This window comes from Chelonus insularis, unplaced genomic scaffold (assembly GCF_013357705.1).
Source record: "Chelonus insularis isolate UGA/USDA-ARS -01 unplaced genomic scaffold, ASM1335770v1 contig_94_pilon, whole genome shotgun sequence".
In the NCBI taxonomy this organism is placed as follows: Eukaryota; Metazoa; Arthropoda; class Insecta; order Hymenoptera; family Braconidae; genus Chelonus; species Chelonus insularis.
In genome coordinates this window covers 3,838,221-3,859,203 of record NW_023276783.1, presented here as the reverse complement: position 1 = coordinate 3,859,203, position 20,983 = coordinate 3,838,221, and the positions used below count along the sequence as shown (strand labels likewise).

Sequence of the window (20,983 nt, the reverse complement as noted above, 5' to 3'; positions counted from 1 at the left end):
GCGCTGATTATGGAGTGAGCAGTAAGTCATCCTGTGTTTTTCTCAGGAAAAACTTGACAAAAATAAATTGCTCATAAGTCTATTTTTAAATAACTAGTTTATATCAATATAATCAAAAAATAACTGTGATAAAAGATACTGTAGTATTAATGAATAATATTAAATAATAATAATTGCTAAATAAGTATAAAATTCTCAGAATTGAGTCTTCCATGTTTAGTTCAGTGGACCCTCCCTGACGTGGATACCTTGTTCTTATCTTTCATTATTGCGGTTGTGCTGTGAATTCTACAAGTGGTTAAGTGATTTAATTGATCTATTTATCGTCATCGAGAGAGCTCAAGGATTGGAATTATCAAAAAAGAATGGATGATTTAGGTGAGTCTAAATATATTTATTTGTCATCAATCCATTAACCTCTAAATGTGTTGGTTTCAAAATAATGAATTTTCATTTTGCTTAGAAAACCAACATCAAAAAATTTCCATCAAATCGTATAATTAATTATATTTTTTACTCCTAACAAATATTCTATAATTCATTCAATTTGTTTATAATTATGACAAAGGAATACTTCGGAAAGTGCGCGAAATTCAAATTTGATTATCAAATTGTTTCAAATATTTAGCAATTTAAAAATATATATTTTGCATATATTTATAAATAAATGTTTCAAGTTCAAATAGTTGAGTTCATCAATTATATAAGAAGTTACATTTTATGAAAAAATAATAATAAAAATAAAACAATAAGTAATGTTGTATTATTAAAAATGAAAACACTATCAACATTAAATAAGATGGATAAACAATATAATAAAATAGTTAAATTTGACATAAACTATTATTGTGCGGGTGTTCTGTAAATATAATCTCAAGTGATCATTCGAACTCCCTTTCCGTTACTACATCTGTTCTTACTGGTGTCTCTTATTTGTCGTGGGGTTTAAATAAAACATAGTCGCACATTATGGGCAGACCGGATTACAGAGGCGTCGCGACGCTTAGACGTTGTTGTTTCATGTTGAGAAAATAACGTTCCACTTAAATAAAAGATTGCCGGTGACTAGACTTGGTGATTCTCTTAACTTCTACGACTTTCTTTCATTCGTAAAAAGCAAATAAAGTGTACTGTTTATGTATCGTTTCATTTTCAATGTCTTTTTAGTTGACTAAAGTCAACAAGTGGCTTCAGTTATTTTCAATGGCTTATCAAAGTGATTTATCATAGTGATAACGATAATCAATACAATTTTTTCCAATTCATACTACTGTGTGATAAAAAATAAATATTTCAAAAAGTGATGAAAAGTTTATTTAATTGTTAAATTGGTTACAACGAGGTTTTTTTTTAAAGAATATCCACGTGTTCTAGTGCATGAGCTATTTAATTTAAATCTTAGAATAGACCCGGAAGTGCATAGTTTCTCTAGCTTTTGTCTTCTTGTAATTAATTAGATTTAGAATATAATTTTTTAATACTTATTGAATATTCTTGTTTTAATTTAAAAAAGTAACGTTTCATATTGATTTGAAAAAAAAAAAAATTAATAAAAAATAAAAATCAATGAATAAATTAGGAAAGTAATATTGGTTATGATCGAATAAAATTATCAAGTGAATTTAAAAAGACATAAAAAAATGGCAATGGATAGAACGATGTATGGAAAAGTACAGCCTGGAGCATTATATCAACCTTACAGAATTACTGTAAAAAAAGGAAGAGATGCTGAAGCTCCAGGATGTGAGTTTATGACATTTGTCTTTATTTATTTAACAAAAAATTTACCATGTTAAGATATGATTGTTTATATAATAATAGTTTGCATTCATTTAAATTTTCTAGGCTATCATTGACTATTCAACAATCTCTTATAGTATCGTTAATAAGTATACATGTAGTAGTGAATGTAGGATCAGTTCGCATCAAAGAATGTAAATTAAGGCCAGCATAAAAGTTGTCCTGTGTATAAATATCTGCATGACGGCAGTTAAAATATTACTCAATAACAAAGTCTTTTTTTCTAATTCTACTCACATTCTTAAGTATTTAGAGAAATTTATGGCAACTTGTTTACAGTATTACTTTGTTTTTATTCAGAGAAGTTTTGGAGTTGAAATTTTTTAGGCAATTGAATTCACTTTATCTTCATCAAAATTATTTCGTCAGAAAATTAGAGATTATTTGTATGACCTTTCATTAATTAAAACATTATTATTTCCTGAAAAAATATTACTTGAAAATTGAATGAATATTTAATTATTATAATGTTTTATATTTATCATTCAAAAAATATTAATTAAAATTTTTTTTAAAGTTACATAAGATGGAAATAATAAATTTTCGATAAGTCTATATTTTTTAAAAATTTTATTGTTTATGGAATAATACAATATTCACACTTGATATGAATTAATTTTAATTAAAGTGAAGGTTTCTAATAGAATCATCTTGTTCATATAAAATTAAATATAACACTACTCACATGTTCAGTCTTCATCATTAATACAGACACAGCTGACAAATTAATGAAGCTCGTTAACGATATTCTTTTTTGTATTTCCTTATTTACATCATTCTAAAATAGCTATGTCTTTGATGTTTTTTTTTCATTGTTACAAGAATGCTAGAAATTGAAGTAAAAATTTGATGTATTTCAAACGAAAATGTAAGAAAACAAAGATTTAACTTAAGAACATTGAACTCGAATATAATAATAAAAAATAACTATCTGATTCACGATGAATAATTAACAGTAATCTATTTTTATCCCATTGAATGACGTAAATCTCGATAGATCTCTTCACTCATTACGTATGTGAGATGCCTAACACTTTATGAAAATAAATGGAGTATTTACATTTGTGTGAAGCAAAAAAGAAAAATATTTATAAGGATCTTTGCATATTGGATACATATTGAGAAGAGTATTTGGGAGATTTAAAGTATGTAAACTCACATTTTTCATTTTTGCTCCAAAAATAAAAAGTTGTTTACATGATGGGAAACTCTTCTTTATTGACAGAGAGTCGATATAGCAAATTTTATTCTTTTAAATGACTCTATTGATATTGTTGGTGTGAAAGATAATGAATTAAGTTGTATAATTATTATTAGTTAATTATAACTTATAGTTATACAAATATTATTGAGTATTGAATTTTAGAGCATATTTGTACAATTGTCTAAATTAGTATTAAAAACAAGTTTATCATCCTTTTGAAACTGATTGTTATTACAATTGATTCAATAAATTAATCGTTATTTCGAGCATGTTCTTTCACTAAATGGAACTTGAAAACTTTTTTATGATCTTAAGGTAGTTCTTTCGCATAAATAATTTGCTTTAAATAATTTCTTTATTAAATATTCGACAGACGCAATTTTTTTCTGCATTATTCATTTGAAAATGTTTCCGAATAAGAGATACTCTCTCTCTCTCTTACTCTTATTTACATCAATGTAGAAAAGAGTACTTTTAAATTCGATTTTTTCATTGAAATGCCCGATGACTGAGCTTTTTTTTGCTTGTAACTTCGTCATGACAATTTTAAAAACATCATATGTTAACATTAAATTTATTTGCAAAATTTGGTCAAGTGCAAAAATTACCTTAAATCAATCTCGTGTCACTCTTTATTAAAGTTTCATCATACTTCATATAATTTACAATTAATTATATAATTCGATGATTATTATAATTTAAAAATTTTTAGAAACTTATCCTAGACATACAATGATTAATATAAATTGATACATTTATTTATATTGTTCGTTTAATTCACCATCATGCATAACAAGAAATTGACAGAGTAGAGAAATTAATAAAATTGTTGAGGTATTTCAATCAAGGTTAATGTTTTCTTCAGATTTTTTTTACTATATTAGAATTAAAGATTTTTAGAAAAGAAAACGTTTGTTTTAATAAAAGAAATTGATTCACCGTTTAGAACTAGAATGTACCAGTGAATGAACAGCATGTTTAGTATATCTATTACTACACTTATGCACATGGTTAAATCCTGGCTTTCAAAAAAGGTGACATTAATGTTCTTTTTGAAGAATTGAGCGCTATCTAGACTTTCATTGATCGTTTGGTTTTTGCTCAGGGTGTGATGATTTTTTAATTTGAGGGAAGCGTTTGGTTTTGGATTGAAAAAAATTCCTTCTTAAACAAATCATCAAATTCAGGTAAAGCGCTTGGTTTTTTTTTAGGAAGCAAGTTTTCTCTTAAATAATTTTTAAATTCCGTTGAAAGGTTGAGTTTTTGAGTAACAGGTGATACCTTGTCAACAGTAGGATCATTTCCAAGTTCAGACGAAGGGTCTTGTTTTGGTTGAGAAAGCCAGTAGTTTCTAAAATGATTTTCATATTCAGCTAGAGTGTGTGATTTCTGATCAGTATCTGATGATTTTTTAAGATCTTTACATTTACACCGGTTCCTTGATTGTTGTTTAGAATGCAAAAAAGTATTAACATAATCTTCAGATTTAGCTGATTTGTTTACTTTTATTTCAGGATGCGACAATTTCCATAAATAATGTATCATATCAGTCAAAAGTGTTTCTCGGCACATTTTTAATTCCTGAAACGAATAATTTTTATTTAATGAAATTTTTAACATGACAACCAAAGAAATTGTTTGTATTTTTTAATTAATTTATTTTATTAAAAATCTGCTGTATAGGTTCTTGTATAATAATTTTTTTTATGTTGTAAAACTATTTCCAATCCTAAATTGTTTATATGTCCCTGATCATTTTATAATTATTTTTTGCAATTATATTTTTCTAATATACTATGAGGAAAAATCAACGAACAAGTTCTTCTAAATAAACAAAAAATAAGTACTATAAAAGTATATGAATTTATTTTTTACTCACTTTTTCTAAATTTTCTGCCCGATTAAATTCAAATGCAGCAATTTTAAACATTGTTTCTTGAAAGTCTGAATCGTTAATTAGTTTTCCATTGATCTATATAAAAATTTCAAAATATTATAATGATTTATCTCGTTTAAATTGTAAATCAATTTTAAGTAGGCATAATTACCGGTGAAGATGCATAAATCAGAAGAATCGAAAGAATAATTTGAACATTCATTTTGATATTCAAACTATATTTTTTAATGAATGTGAATGTAATTTTTGGCGGATTCTTTTCTTTTCTTTTTCGAATAAGAAAGGAACTCAATTAATGTTGAATCATTTTGGATTAATCTATTTATTGCTTTTTACCCCTCTACTTTATAAAATTCGTTACGATACTATGAATAATTAAGATTAGAATAACGTAGTTCGTAAAAAAAATGATAAATCAATCAACACATACCAGCTATAATCATCTTATAGTTCTTGTTAATAACCAATCATTACAACTGAATAAATATATTTTGCCAGCTTTGAAGATATTTTATTGTTTTGATAGCAAACTACAATATTATTTTATCGATCATCTTATTATAAAAATCTACTTTTTAGAATTTTATGATAATCTACATCTAACTATAATCACTTTTAAATACAAGTTGTATGAACAACTGATGACTTCCTTTTATTATTTATTTTTGCTATAAAAAAAGAAAAATGAAAAATACATGTTTGTGAACCTATCTTTTCTATAGACATCAGATTTTTATGTTTATCAAAAAAAATTAATCTAGTTTGATTCAATTAACCAAAGGGAAAAGAATAATCCTAGATAAATACTAGCATTAATTAAATTAATTGTCATTGAATGTTTATTTATAAAGTCTAAACATTTCTATTTTTGTGGCTGTTTTATACTGCATTGCCTTTTTATGATAGAAGCAATTTTTCTTTATATGACCTTTTCGACCACATTGATGACACTTCACTTTTGATGGATTTATTTTATTTTGTTTCAAATACTTCTCCTTATTAAGATCTTGATGATTTCTTTTTAATTGTTTTAGATTATTATAATTACAGTTTTTCATTATCTCGTTTTTTGTATCACAACTCTCGATTTGCAATTGATTTTTATAGTTCAATAGTCTTGCTTTAACAAAAGATAATGTCAAAGTTTCTTCAAATAATGTTAGAATTAATGTTATAATTTCATTATAAGATGCCGGCAATGTCAATAGTAGCCATACAATTTTATCAGTGTCTTGAAAATGAACACCTGCTGCTTGTAATTCAGTTATTAAATCGTCAAAAATTGTAAAATGTTTTATGAGAGCAGTATCATCTTCGAATTTTAAATTTGACAATCTTTTCCACAGAAACAATTTAGTTGCAAAACTTTTTCGTTCATAAATTGCATCTAATTTTTGAAAAATGACTCTTGATGTGGATTCTGGATCAGCAAAACCAAGAAATGCATCATCTAGATACTCAATAATAGTGCCTTTTGCTGTTCTTTCAGCCTGGTTCCATACTTCATCAGGTTCCACAGGAATGTTGTCATCAATGACTTTAAGAACATCAAGTTCTCCTAATAATGAGCGAATTTGCATCTTCCATACACTATATTGTTCACCATTAAAAGGTCTAATGCTTCTTTCACTTTTTAAATCTTCCATTATGATTTCATAAAACGTTAATAATTATCTTTATATAATGAATCGTTACGACAAGTGATTCACAGTTTTATCACAAAAGTATTACACAGTTATTCAAATTTATTATGACATTACACAACGCAATATAAATTGAATTAGTATAAGATCAGTTTTATTAAAAAATAGAAAAATTAATTTAGCTTGATTTTATAACAATATTTGGAGAAAGACTTGATCTTTACTTATTGAGAGTTGTCTCTAGACTGATCAGAATGTTTAAACTAAAAGTACATTTTTTCATGTCCTAACGTTTAGGACCCAAATAATAAACAAAGAACAGCCTGCATACCACATATCAAGAAACTTCAATTTTATGGTTTATAACAAATAAATAATTTTTCTGTGAGAAAATCCAGAAAATACAATCACTCATCTGTTTATTAGGCTTAAACTTTACTTGAAATCTAAATTTCCATAAAATATTAGTCCTTAAAAAACCATACATAAAACGAAAATTGATAATACATAAATATTTATTGGAAATTTTATATTTCTAGGACTTAAGAATTAATTTTAATTGTTAGTTAAACAATTTAAATATCAATATTTCATTTATTATATTAAAAACTTAAAAATATCTCCTCACAAGAAGGAAAGCTTTTGTGAATTAACATCAACAGCACTTAGACTACGTAATAATTATTTTGTCCAGATCAGTCATAAATATTATCAAATAAAAAATATGCATATATTTTTAGGAGAGTAATAACTATATAAACATGTGCCAGATTAAATAAAGCATCATTTTATAATGATTAAATTTTGTTCATATTTTTGTAGTTCCAATAGATTTAAAAGAAATTAAAAAACAGTGCTTTAGCAAGATGGCTAACTTTAATTTCGATATTAAGTTTTTTAGTATTAAGTTAATAATTTTTTATTAAAGAAAAATTTTCAAATTGTTTATATTATATTTTATTTTTTTGTTAAAACCTTAAAAGAATTTATCCACTTATTATATGTAAAAAATTATTCGAAAAAAAACTTTATTCAATTAAGAATAATATACTAGCATGTAAAGGTGATCTCACCAATTCACTTTCACCCAATTTGTTTTCCTCAAATCGAATGACGACGTATCGTCAGATGTATGGGAAGCATACCAAGGAATGCAATAGTCACCTACAGTATAAAGACAGTGACTGATCTGCTCTCTTAACACAAGTTTCTCCTGTCAATTTTTCAAAAAAAATAATTAGATCAATTAAATTTTTTTCCTTAAATAATTAAATTCACTTCAGTTGTTATAATTATCAAATAAAGAATAAATTTAACCACTTTTTTATCAAAAAATGAAGTTATTTTTGAAATTTTTTAATTTTACGTCATGTTTGTGGTTTGATGATTCAAGAGGATTTTTGTTCTGACTTATCATCCAGTGACGCATCATGGATACTAGTAAAAAAATAATTACCAATAAAGACGTGATAATTAGAAAATATTCCCAGTGAGTCAGTAAAAGTGCAAAAAATGTATCATTCGAATTATATTTTTGAATAATCATTCAAAAAAATTATTGGTTATTGATCCAACATTGAATGAATAAAATATAGCATTTTGGGCGAGGTATATTAACGATTGAAATCACTGTCATCATTGCAATGAACCTAAACAATGATGTCTGCAAACAATGGTGAGTCCAAAAATAGGATTTGATTACCTACTGACCGAGATATTTGAATTAATTGAGATTAATAATGTATTGAGAGTAGATGACCATCATCACTCATATTCATGGATATTTTCCATGGTTCTTTTTATCAATAGGTATGCATAATAATTTCTAACTTGACACTAAAACATGGAACATAAAACTAAATAACTAAATATTAATATTTTAGAGTCAATGTTTTAGAAAGAATAAATAAAAAAAGGTATGTAGGTGTTTAAATCCTTGATCAAAGACATGTCCGAGGTCCAGATCCATATGAGGCAGGGAAACGTGTTATTAAGTTCCTCCTACACTATTCTCTCAGTCAACCTTTCTGATATATTTCGTTTTGTTCAAACCACTTTGAGCAATTACTTTATATATAATTTAAATTTATTTTTACTCCTTGTCATTTATAAGTTTTATTTGTCTGGACATTTCACGCTTGGCCAGTACATTCTCACTTACAATTTGTTAATGGTGAAATTCAACTCTGTCCCATTATTTCTAATCTTGGAATTCAGATAAATCTATCTTGTCTTCTTAAGATTATTGTTTGCTTAAGAAATAATGATGGAAAAAAAGGAATCTCGTGTGATAGAAATTTCATTTATTCCTTTTTATGGTTTCCATCATGTGACCACAATTTGAAATTATCTTTAGCAAAAGTTTGTTTTACTGTAAGTAGGTGATGAACATTCTTTGTTCAATTTGCTCATCAGATAGATGAAAAACATGATGATAGATAGTATTATGTTACTCCAGATATGTCAAAGGTTGTTTATTCCTGATAAAAATGTATTGGACAATCAATTTCTTCCCTCAACCTTTTAATTATAAGGTTTTTCAGAAAAAAAAAATTATCAGAATGAAAACCATACAGTATATTATTATTTAAAGCTCTATTAATTGACATTTATATTTCATAATAATGATAATGCTATTTTATTAATCCTTTTATGTGAATTAATTTAAGTATTGATCAATTATACATTGATGAAAATGAGTTCATTGATCTTGCCTATGTTTGAGAATTATCCACCCTCCATTTTTACATTTTTATGGAATTATTAATAGATTAAAATAAAGAAAATATTTATGTATTTAAATTGAACATTTAGTTTAGAAATTTAACTAAATAAACATTCAATGATATGAAATTTTTTAACTGCAATTTGTTTAACAACAAATCATGTTCTATGAATCAGAATACTGTCTAAAGAAAAATTATGTTTTTAGTTTCAAATAATATTGAATATAAAAAGCCACTTTTTCAAACATTATCAACTATTTACATGAAATACAATTTCTTCCTATTGGATCAATGTTTTTATACATAAAGATTATTTTATTACATCCAATATGTAAATGTTTGAATATCCTAAACATGTTTATTTGCTATAAAATCTTTCTATTTTCTAAGCAACGAAATAAAATAGATGAATATGTTATATTAAAACATTTGTTTTTTTTAGAAAAAATTTAAGATATAAGAGATTTCATTCGGTGGTCGTAGATTTATTTTTGGTCTGGTTCTGTTGAAACTAGGTGAAAAGTCTTTGCATTTGCTCATAGGAAGAAGTGAGATAGAACAGTAAGGCGCACCCTGGCCACAGAATATATTCGTTTAGCTACATTACTCATGCTAAGAGTTAGCAAGAGAGATAACAGATGAGCATAAATAAGAACGCGTTTTGATCTAAGCTCACCGTGGCTTCAGTTTGTCTCGCTGAGTCTTGCCAGACATTTCGGGTTTTTTGTTTTTGATTTTCACGTGTGAACATTAGACATTATTAATTGAAGCACGTGTTGACTTATTATTGCAAGTTGTCAAGATTCAGTGATTCTTTTCATCAATTATATTTCATATCAATTGTTGATAAAATATATGTCAACATTAAATAATCATTGAATTTTTCTATCAAATTCCAAAAAAAGTTTCCTCTTAAAAAAATTGTTTCTTTTTTTCTGTAAATTCTCATGAATATTCTATGCTTTTATTTTTGATATTCAATTATACTTTTTGAATAGAATTATTAAATCCAAGTTGTAGATAGAAAATTTAGAATTCTCTTAAAATCTTGTTCTAATTTGTGATTTATTTTTGGTTTGAATCCAATTCCTTAAACACATGGCATCAAACTGCAAATCTGAAAGGAAAGAAAATTGAATCATTTCTCAAAAGTCAAAAGGAAAATACTTATTTCCATATAATCAATTTATCTAGTAGGAAATTCTTACGTTTTACTGATTATTAAGTTATCTCTTTTTCAAAATCTCCAATTTGGTTTAGTGACATTTAATATAGCCATTGATTATTCCTTACATTAACGTAAATAATTTTGTGAATTTCATAAGGTCATCATTATAAATTGTTTATTTGTAATATTGATTAGAAATCAAAAAAATTTCAAGTATTTATAAACACAATGAATACTTCAAGACCAATGTCACCAGTTGTTTCTATCAGCCCCAATCATTTGGCAACGATTCAAAGACACGAGCCATGGGAACAGCACATAAGTGAGTGAAATACTTACTCATTAAAAACTGTAGATCATTCATTGACTACTGTAACTCTTGATTGATTGGAAAATTAGCTTATTGAATCATCTTTAAATAGAGACTGGACAACTTAGTGTTACATCATAATGCGAATCGTCAATAGAATCGTGCTTCAGAAGTTTTTATTATCCAATCCAATTCCGGAAGAACCGATAAGACGACCTCGAGGTCGACGAAGAATTCTTGTTTTTCTTTGGTTTTACTGCCTGGAATTCTCCCTCCACATTTTGCAGACGCATGAACCACTTCTCCTACTCCTTTTCATTGCACATCAGGCGACTTCTTTAGTCTGGAATTCTCCGGTGTATCGCTAACTTAACTCCCACAATATTTTTTTTTACTAATTTTATGATTTTTAAGTATATTATTATTTGTCATTATTTTATAGTGTTAATTTAATCCTTTTTTTTGGTCATTCCAAAGATCTGACATTCCTTTTGAATATTTTTTTAAGATTTGAAGTGTTTGAAAGTATGAATAGCAAAAGTGTTGATGTAAAATTGATTGAAAAAAATGTAGAAAAAATTAAATGTGAAGATAATGATCAATTTTCAGCTCTTGGTATGACACTTGCTTTTTTTTCTTTTTATTTGACATCGTTGACAATCATTCTAATAAGTGTATTCTTCTTTTTTGAAGTCTATTCTTCTGAAAAAAATCACTCAATTAATTCAAATATTCATTTTTATCATCTAATATCTATTTTTAATTTAATTAATATTAATAACCATGAAAAATATTCAATCATATACAAACAATACGTTTATTTATTTAAGATTATTAATAGCATTGTTATTTATAATTATTGTTACACAAAGCATAAAATTATTTTAAATTAAAATATCTAGTTTATTGTTTTTGAAATTTAACCTTCTTATTAGTTAGGTTAATGTGTTAGGATTTTTGGATAATTGACTTTTGAAAAAAAATGTCTTGTAATTAGGTTCAAACTTTATAAACAATAGAAATAATGATAAATAATTACCGTTTGTCATTTACTATGAATTCCAATAAGGACAAAGACATTGTTGTCATATTTTTGAATGGAAATATGCACAAATATTTGAATAAATGTCAGCACATTCAAAAAATATGAAACCTACTACAAAATATACCCAACTGCTGACGTCATATATCGAATTTCAAAATAGTATTTTTTTCTGTGTAACTAAAATAATATTTTTTTTTTACAGATGCTTTATTAGCGGATTTACAAAATACAGTGGCTTCTGAAGGGAGTCATCATGTGAGTAATAATACAACGCCTGGATATGGATCTTTGAACGGTAGCAGAACTCATTCTTCGAATTACTATCGAACTTACGATAATCGAACTTCTCCATTGCCATCGCAGTCGGTAAGTAAATGATGATTATTTTTATCGATAAAGCTGTCGTTAAAGTAGTCATTCTTTTTACGTACAATTCGTCGAGTTAATTTGGTAATCAGTCGATAGATGGCGATAAATGATTGCAAAATAATCGACATCAATTTAAAGTAACCTTACATCTGGTGATGTAAAAGAAATGAAGGAAATAGAATTACACAAAACATCCATTGAACTGAAATACTTTGATGCAAAAAGACTAGACTGAAGCACGATTGATGAGTCTTTTTGGCGCTTACTTTGTTTAGTAAATTTTGTTTCAAGATTCTCTTAAAATAAATCTCATCGTATACTTTGGTATTACATTTGGAATTACGCATCATGTCTTTCTACAATGTTTTAAAACATGATAATACATATGTTAAGATAATTAAGTTATTGAATTATTTTTAAACTCTGTTTTCGGTTAAGTTATTTGATAATAATTTATAATGTGCCATCAGAAATCTTTTTATTGAGATGTGTAATATATTGTGAAACAATATACATAACAATGCTCAGATTTATGGTAATAAACTAAGATATCAAGTTTATTCAAATAAATTAACAATTAGTAATAAATAAACAAACTGACAAATTAATAAATTGACGTATTACATCTCAATGGTAGAACTTACAAATATTTTATAAACTGTATAAATAGTTTATAGACTATCAAACAAGCAATTGTATTCCCTAAAGTCAATACTCTAAAATAATATCTATTTTTATGATGGCTTGAGTCACACTATATTATCTCTAACTATTTTGGTTTATTATTTTGTTATTAAACTTTGAATCATATTAGCAGGTACGTGCGTCAACAAACTGTTATTTTATTTTTCAATTTGATATTTTATTAATTAATTTTTTTTAATTTCTTTGAGGTCAATTAAAAGAAAAAAAATGTTGGCAAAGTAATAAAACAGGTAATAAAAAATTTTTTCATTATGAACAATCATTCGAAGAATAATGATTGTGATGGACAATTCGTTGAATGGACTTTATATTTCATCGTTGAACTTTACTTGAGGACATTTTAGTTGTATTATGAAAATAATTCAAAACACAATTACACGAACTAGGAAAAAACTTATGATCATAATCCCACTAGAAAATGATATAATATTCATTATCTTGACCTGTATGCTACTTCATACCATCTAAGGTTTCGCATAAAATCAATTCTATTGATTTAAATATCAAATTGTTCACACCTGTCATTTTCTCTGGCAATTTTTTGATCGATATCCTAAGGTTGCTGTTGAATTATTAACTACTGGTATATACATTGGTTGTAGCTACTTGTGTTATATTTTTTTCTAAGAACCGGTTGTCACTAATAAAAAAAAAAAAATTAAAAAACCAAATGAAAAAATATTCAAAAATAATTTTCGTTATAATACTAGATGTATAAGAAGTTTCATAGACCTGAAATTTTAGATATATTTAGGTACCATAAAATCTAAAAATAATTTGAGAAAAGTGATCAAAACTCAGGAGTTTTATTTTTTAAATGTAGGGTAACGCAATTCTTGTTAACTTATTTATGTTTCAATTATTATTAAAAATCAATAAAATAATTCATATAATTTTATTGATGCTTTTATATAATGATTCAATTATGTGAATAATGATTCAATCAAAAAACTTGAAATTTAATTCAATCTAAATGATGTAAGCATTAATCAATTGATTTGATAAATGATATAAAATTTGTATATTGAAAAGACAGTGTATCAGATCATGATAGCATTTTTTACTTTAAATTTAAAGAATCATCTTTCTTAGATTTTGAATATGCCTAAGATAACATAGAGAAAATATTTACATACAAAAAAAAATTGCTGTTTTGTCACTATAACGAAAAAAACAAAAATAATTCTTAGAAACTTTACTGAAAATATTTTAAAAAACTTTTAAATTTTTCTAAGCAAGTCAATTATTTTTACTTCTTTGGAAATATACAATTAAATGTATAACTTGAAGCACTGTACACAAAAAATCAATTTTATTATAATTCTAATTATCTTTAATTTCTAAATAAAAATCTTCAGATTTTTTTTTGTAATAAATATTATTGTAATTAACTATAAAGTGAAGTTTAAATATAAGACTCATCTGAACCACTTGATAAAAATCCCTAAAGATTTTATTTAAAACTTTACTAAATTATTTTTCTCTATTCGTTATTTTGTAGTAAATACATAGTAATTTTTGCAATAATTATAATTGTAACTTTTCAGTTTATGAATCCTTTTAGTAAAAATATATAAAGATTATTTCTCAAACAGATAGGAAATGGTTGCTAAATTCCAATATACACTGTCATTATAGTAACTAAATATTTTTGTATACATTTCTTAAGGAAGTTTAGTACTTACTAGCAGTATACAAGTGTAGAAGATTAAAAATAATCGTATTCACTTAACAGTGTGATAAAAATGACGAGCGTAAAATAGCTTATTTCCGACCATGTTCATTATTATTCGGTTAAAAGATTTATTATGTAAACTAATTAGCTTTTGTTTGACAAAAAACTGTGCTCGAGTTCATCTTTTATAAATTAAGTTAAACATTTAGATTCAATGTTAATTCGGTTATTTATTTCATTATTTTAAGATTTAAAAGATCAAGTCAATTTCAAGATCTCTCAAATATAATATAATAATAACAAACAATATAAAAACTGAAATTATTAATTAATGAATAACGAAGCAAAGTGATATTCAATATTTTTATTTAGTGAAATTATTACGATTGAAATCCATTAGCTATTTAAAAATAGTATTGTTTTATGACGAATAAATTAAGTAGATAATGTTTGTTTAGAAAAAGGTAAATTTTTCCTGAAGTACTTTAAAATTTAAAATTAGGATAAATACACTAGCATAGGGATAGTAAATATCAGAAGATAAACAAAAAATATATGTAATTAACATGTATATAAAATTAATTTATGTTAAGAGAATTTAATTAGATTTCAATTTAAAGATGAAAAAATATTGTAATACGTTTGAATCTTTATTCTTCAATAATGGAAACAATTGATTTATATATTGATATATTTATCACAGTAATCTAATTATTTATTACTAAAATATAGATAATTTTAAATAATGAAAATTATTGTGTTTTGGAGTAAATTTAAATGATAAAAAATATTTTATTTATTTAGAGAACTAAATAAAACTGAAAATTCATCATTTTAACAAGCATTAAAGTTTTCATTTATCATTACATTTTCTTGCATTAAATTTAGGTCTTTAGAGAATTTTGAACAAGGTTTGTACAAAAAATAACTACGACTGCATTTATACATTTGCAAATGTATTGAAACCATGTCTCTATGTATTTCCTTTCCTTGAATATGATTACGTCTGTTTGCTAACACGTATGTAAACACGTGTTGAGATCTTTGCAGCAGATTAGAATGAATTCGTAAGAGTAATATCTACCACAAGTATCCAAGATTTCTCTCTTGGGCAATTGAAAAGAATGGTTTATTCATTAATTTACTTTCAACAGTTTTGCTCACTGTTATTTATTTTTGATTTATATAAATAATTTATCGATTTATAAATAATTTAAATGATTTTCTACATCATGTAAAGTTTCAATGAGTCGAAAATTAAAATTATTTACTGATGCCAAATGTCTCAAATCCCAAGAAAACATACATTTTCTCTGGAGGTTGTGTCGATATGTCTTAAATTTATATTTTCTTACGTTTACTCTAGATATTTTTGTGCTAACCCAATTTTATAGTTTACTACTTTACGTATCTGGAAAAACATTGAATCAAATGAAAAAATAATTGACAATAAGAATAATAAATAGAAAAATAAATTGTTTCACAAAGTAGACTACGTAAAAAAAGTTCATCAGATAATGTTATTTATCAAATATTTTAACGATCAACTAATAATCATTAACTGATATATCAAATGAATGATTAAAAAATTATTTTTCGATAATTGCTTTAACATTATTTATTATCAATCAATAGACTATTTTAAAGGAGTTGACATCATCATTATGTTTAATATAATGTGTAAAACTTTGGCACACGACACAACTAAAAATTAAAGATGCCAACACAAATGTACACCTGTTCTCCATACTTTTAACATCAATTTCATGGTCTTGGATATACTGAAAAATGAATCTTTATATGTTTTCCTATATGAGTAAAATATTTTGACATATTTCAGCCAACTTACCAAAACCGTGAAGTCATTGAAGAAACAGTCAAGACATCAGTACCCTTTCCATCATCTGGGAAAATGCCATCACTTAATAACAATCTTTCAGAACTAGACACTCTTCTTCAAGATTTAAGTAATGCACGATACAACTCCAATTTTATAGAACGAGGTCAGACTTATTTATTTATTATTTAAGTTCTATTTTATTTAACATATATTTTTTAAAATCTTTTTTTTTTCTATTTTCTATTAACTACATTTTGCTAATAATATTCTTCAAAATGTAGTTTGGATTGTTGCCACATAGTAGCTTCGAATTCATCTATTAATACAAATCATATAAAGCATTATATTTGACATATTGTATATAAACTCCTATCTATTTCAATAACTTTCTTTCGTCAATGATATTTCTGGTTTTAAATTTTTGTAATTTTGTATTTTAGACACTAGAATATCCAGTAGTGGAGTCAATAATGGTGCAATAAGTCCTATGATGAGGTCACCAAGCAGCTTATCAGCATCCAGACCTACAGTTGATGCTCTATTAGAAGAGCTTAGCACTGCTGTGCCCAATGGGTAAATAAATCAAGTTTTCATAACAACATGATGTATAATAAACATTCTACTTGAATTCAAAACTCTAAATGTTGTTGATCCAATTTTTCTTTTATCTAGAGATTATCCACCAGAAGGAAGAGTCAAAGTAACCATAGAGGAAAGATCAACCGAGGTTCAGCCTGTATATGAAAGTTATCCGGGTCAACAAAATTCATTAGGACGTTCAGTAGAAACCCATCGGAGTTATACAAATGGTCATGCAGCAAGTAGTGCAACAAAAGAGCTCGATGATTTAATGGCTTCGCTATCAGAATTCAAGGTTTGTTGATAACAGATTATTGGAAATGATTATTTGAAAAAAATATAATCAAGCTTAATAGATACGGAAAAGTACTTATATCCTACGCATCATCAGAAAACAGTCAAGTTTTAAGCTTGCCTGCCCATTCTTGGCTGGCTAGGTTACCGAAATAGCGTCTCTATTCCTTCATCTTGCCGGAGAGTGAGAATTACCCACTGTCATTCTGCTTCCATCTCTTTTTTCACCACCTCCAACGTCTTAAGTTTTGGAGGGGGATCGTTAGTCGAATGAGACTGGACTTGAAGAGCTTTTAGAGTCAGTCTTGCAAGCTTAGTAGGAGCATTCAGGTGCTTTCCTACAATCCTCTGGTACTTTTTATTCGTAAATCATCCACTAGATATTAGTAAAAAAACTCTTTTATCATTTAAAGTATATTAGTTATTAATCACTCAAGTTAATAGTCTTATTGATATCATTTAAAATTTTCTTTGTGTTCTAGATAAATGGTAGCACCCACCAGCATCAAACAATAACTGATTCTCCCTACGCGAAACCCAACAAGGCAACGAAAAGTGCCCCAAGTCCGCTGCCAACAGAGACTGGAGAATCAACTCGTATTCACATCACAGAAACCCACACGTCTCACCAGTATCAACCGCAGCAGGGCGAAAGTAGTCATACATCATCCTACGTCAAACAAAACCAGTTAGATTCTATGCTTGGTAATCTTCAAGCAGACATGAGTCGCCAGGGCGTTAATACAACGCAAAAGGGATGCTGCAGTGCATGCGAAAAGCCAATTGTTGGTCAAGTTATTACTGCTCTAGGCAAAACGTGGCATCCAGAACACTTTACTTGTACTCATTGTCGTGAAGAACTTGGAACTAGAAATTTCTTCGAACGTGAAGGACATCCTTACTGCGAGAATGATTATCATAACTTATTTTCTCCTCGCTGTGCTTACTGTAATGGACCTATTTTGGATGTAAGAACTGAAATCAAGAGAAACTTTAATTAATAATAGAAAATATTACATGTGTTTTTAAAAAAAAAAATTTTTTTTAGAAATGCGTGACAGCTTTGGAAAAGACCTGGCACACAGAACACTTTTTCTGTGCACAATGTGGCAAACAATTTGGAGAAGAAGGATTCCATGAACGTGATGGAAAGCCTTATTGTCGTGAAGATTACTTTGACATGTTTGCACCCAAATGTGGAGGTTGTAATCGAGCAATTATGGAGAATTACATTTCAGCACTCAATAGCCAATGGCATCCGGACTGCTTTGTTTGCAGGGTACATTTTATCAAATATTTTTTTTTAATCATTTTATTTTCAGGAAATAAACATTCTAGGATTTACAATGGATTAAAAAAGAAAATTCTTTTAGTGGATGTTGTATTTTATTCTCTATTGTAGGATTGTAAGAAACCAGTATCTGGCAAGTCTTTTTACGCAATGGAAGGAAAACCAGTGTGTCCCAAGTGTGTCGGAGTTGATGAAGACGATGATGATGATGGAGAAAATGAAGAAGCAGCTTAATTGATGATGATTTGTTTGCTATTTACAAATCGTTAAAATTTTTCATTTTACCTATCAGATCTCATACTTTCAATCACCCTATATGCCCTCCGAGTTTCAACTATGTGGAACTCATGACCCCAAAAATTCTTTCAGACCAATGAGATCCAGATGTTCATCTTAATCAGATGCTATCAATTGTATAAATTTACACAACACAACACTAGAACACGCACAAATCAAGGTTTTTTAGAACAAAACACTCCGTAAAATAGATTAAGAGGAAAATTTTTGTCTTTGAGTTTTTTCTGTCCTTTTTCTATGTAGACATACGTTATCTTAAATACTTAAAATCATTATGTAATAAAAAGAAAAAAAAATAAAAAAAAACAAAAAAAAACTGTAAAAACAAAAACAACAACAAACACGATACATCAGAAGGTGCGGTCTGTGCTTAGTTTTGAATTTTTTTAGTTAACTTTGACCTTCTAAATGAAGGTAAGATTTTTAAATTCAAGCATATGACCTAGACACCTAGAAGAATCAGAAACTAGATTTTTGCGTGGATCTACTTTTATATGTTTACTATGAGTAGGGAATCCCGTTCTTTCTTTCTCTCTTTTTCTTTCTTCCTTTCTCTCTCGCTCTTTTCTCTCTATTAGATTCATTCAAGTAATGGACAATTGAATAATGTATTTTATTCAAAACATTCTAAATCATGTTTTCTTAATAGAAGACAGATCTAGCGGTTACAGGATGAAAAGTGTTCAGTCTTGGGAGTAAATGATGCTTGACGTCTCGCCAGAGAGAAAAAGCTCTTGGCAGACTTGTTCTTATTGACCAATAAAAGGAAAATATTGCTTAAAATCATAAATTTATTATGATTCTAAAAATATGATCTTAAATGAAGATATTATCTGATAATAATATCATCTTATTTATGTTTAAAAAAAGAATTGTAGAAATATTTTTTGTTTCATTGATTAAAACCTTTTTCAGGATTGTCGACAAAAATTCCAAGGGGGTTCATTTTTCGATCATGAGGGTTTACCTTATTGCGAAACACACTATCATGCTAAACGTGGATCTCTTTGCGCTGGATGTCATAAACCTATTACAGGTATATTCCATCATTGTTATTATCTCATGAAATCAATAAATATCGTGGATAAAGATTTTTTTTTTTATAAGTTTAAGTTAAAAAATGAATTATCAAATGATAAGATTTATCTGTAAAACTTTGCTCTTTGATGAAAAATATTTTAGATAAAATCATAAAATTATCGATAAATTATTGAATGATGAAAATTTTCTTATGAAAATCATTATATTGTTTTGACTTTTTTTTAGGTCGTTGTATAACTGCAATGTTCCGGAAATTCCATCCTGAGCACTTTGTTTGTGCCTTTTGCTTGAAGCAGCTCAATAAAGGTACTTTTAAGGAACAAAATGATAAGCCGTACTGCCATAATTGTTTTGAAAAACTTTTTGGATAAACTCATTGATGTCAAGAATTTCTACAAAAAAAAAAAATCAAGCCTATTCAAGATTATACACCTTTAAAACTTATATTTTATTTACACGATGCAAAAACTATTTGTACATTTAATTAATTAGTTATAATTTATAAATCTAATAACATAATAATTAACTTTTTTTTAAATATTAAAATTGATTATTAAATATCAATTGCTAATTATTATCAAATAAATAATTGACATGATCATGGTTAAAAAAAGTTATTAAGATAATCTTACATTAATGTTATTGAATCTATAAGAAAAAATTTTACACTTAGTTTATTCGTTATATTTATCACATATTTATGTACAGTCAAGCAGAAAATTTTTTTTCCAACCGTAACTCGATTTTCATTGACGTTTTAAATAATAATGATGACTATTTCATTCTGATAACTACTAAAGGGCAATTTTTAACTCATAAACTCTAAAATAACTTCTTTGGTACTATTAATACAGTATTAACAATGAAAATCATGAATAAATAGCTGACTAATAATATTGTTCAAGAATAGAGGGTTTAATTATAAATAATATCTTTGACCATTTGTAATATTTGTTTTTAACAAATGCAACGAAGTATGTTGTAATATTATTATGCATAAACTAAAGTAGGAAAAAATAAAAAATAATGACAACAAAACGCATGATTATGAATTTTTTTCATTTATTAAAATGCAGTTTATACACACGTATCGTATCTA

At 26.6% G+C, this 20,983-nt stretch overlaps 1 protein-coding gene and 1 long non-coding RNA gene across 7 annotated transcripts; one reads left to right on the top strand and one right to left on the bottom strand.

The window, feature by feature from the left end:
- The first annotated feature begins 16 nt into the window (after nucleotides 1-16).
- Nucleotides 17-20,298, top strand: LOC118072927 (leupaxin-like). 6 transcript variants are annotated; one of them, XM_035093108.1, is made up of 10 exons: nucleotides 965-1,743; nucleotides 11,996-12,159; nucleotides 16,383-16,545; nucleotides 16,823-16,955; nucleotides 17,055-17,256; nucleotides 17,738-18,223; nucleotides 18,304-18,534; nucleotides 18,658-18,771; nucleotides 19,759-19,879; nucleotides 20,110-20,298. In XM_035093108.1, the coding sequence occupies exons 1-10, from the start codon at nucleotides 1,641-1,643 to the stop codon at nucleotides 20,253-20,255; spliced, it is 1,863 nt and encodes a 620-aa protein (XP_034948999.1). In that variant the 5' UTR covers nucleotides 965-1,640; the 3' UTR covers nucleotides 20,256-20,298. The 6 variants fall into 6 exon arrangements, with proteins under 6 accessions (XP_034948998.1, XP_034948999.1, XP_034948993.1 ...); XM_035093107.1 differs by lacking the exons at nucleotides 965-1,743; nucleotides 18,658-18,771 and adding an exon at nucleotides 17-378; XM_035093102.1 differs by lacking the exon at nucleotides 18,658-18,771 and having other exon boundaries at nucleotides 970-1,743.
- On the bottom strand, nucleotides 9,674-12,000 carry LOC118072940 (uncharacterized). The gene is made up of 3 exons (XR_004691048.1): nucleotides 11,788-12,000; nucleotides 10,479-11,450; nucleotides 9,674-10,387 (listed from the first exon to the last, which is right to left on the bottom strand). It is a non-coding gene; the product is annotated as an uncharacterized lncRNA (long non-coding RNA).
- Nucleotides 20,299-20,983: the final 685 nt, after the last annotated feature.

Bases quoted from the DNA above. Each gene is read 5' to 3' on its own strand.
- LOC118072927 (XM_035093108.1), top strand. From the start codon at position 1,641: ATGGCAATGGATAGAACGATGTATGGAAAAGTACAGCCTGGAGCATTA. The intron at 12,160-16,382 runs GTAAGTAAATGA...GACATATTTCAG, and splicing joins CTCCATTGCCATCGCAGTCG to CCAACTTACCAAAACCGTGA. The intron at 18,535-18,657 runs GTACATTTTATC...TCTCTATTGTAG, and splicing joins CGGACTGCTTTGTTTGCAGG to GATTGTAAGAAACCAGTATC.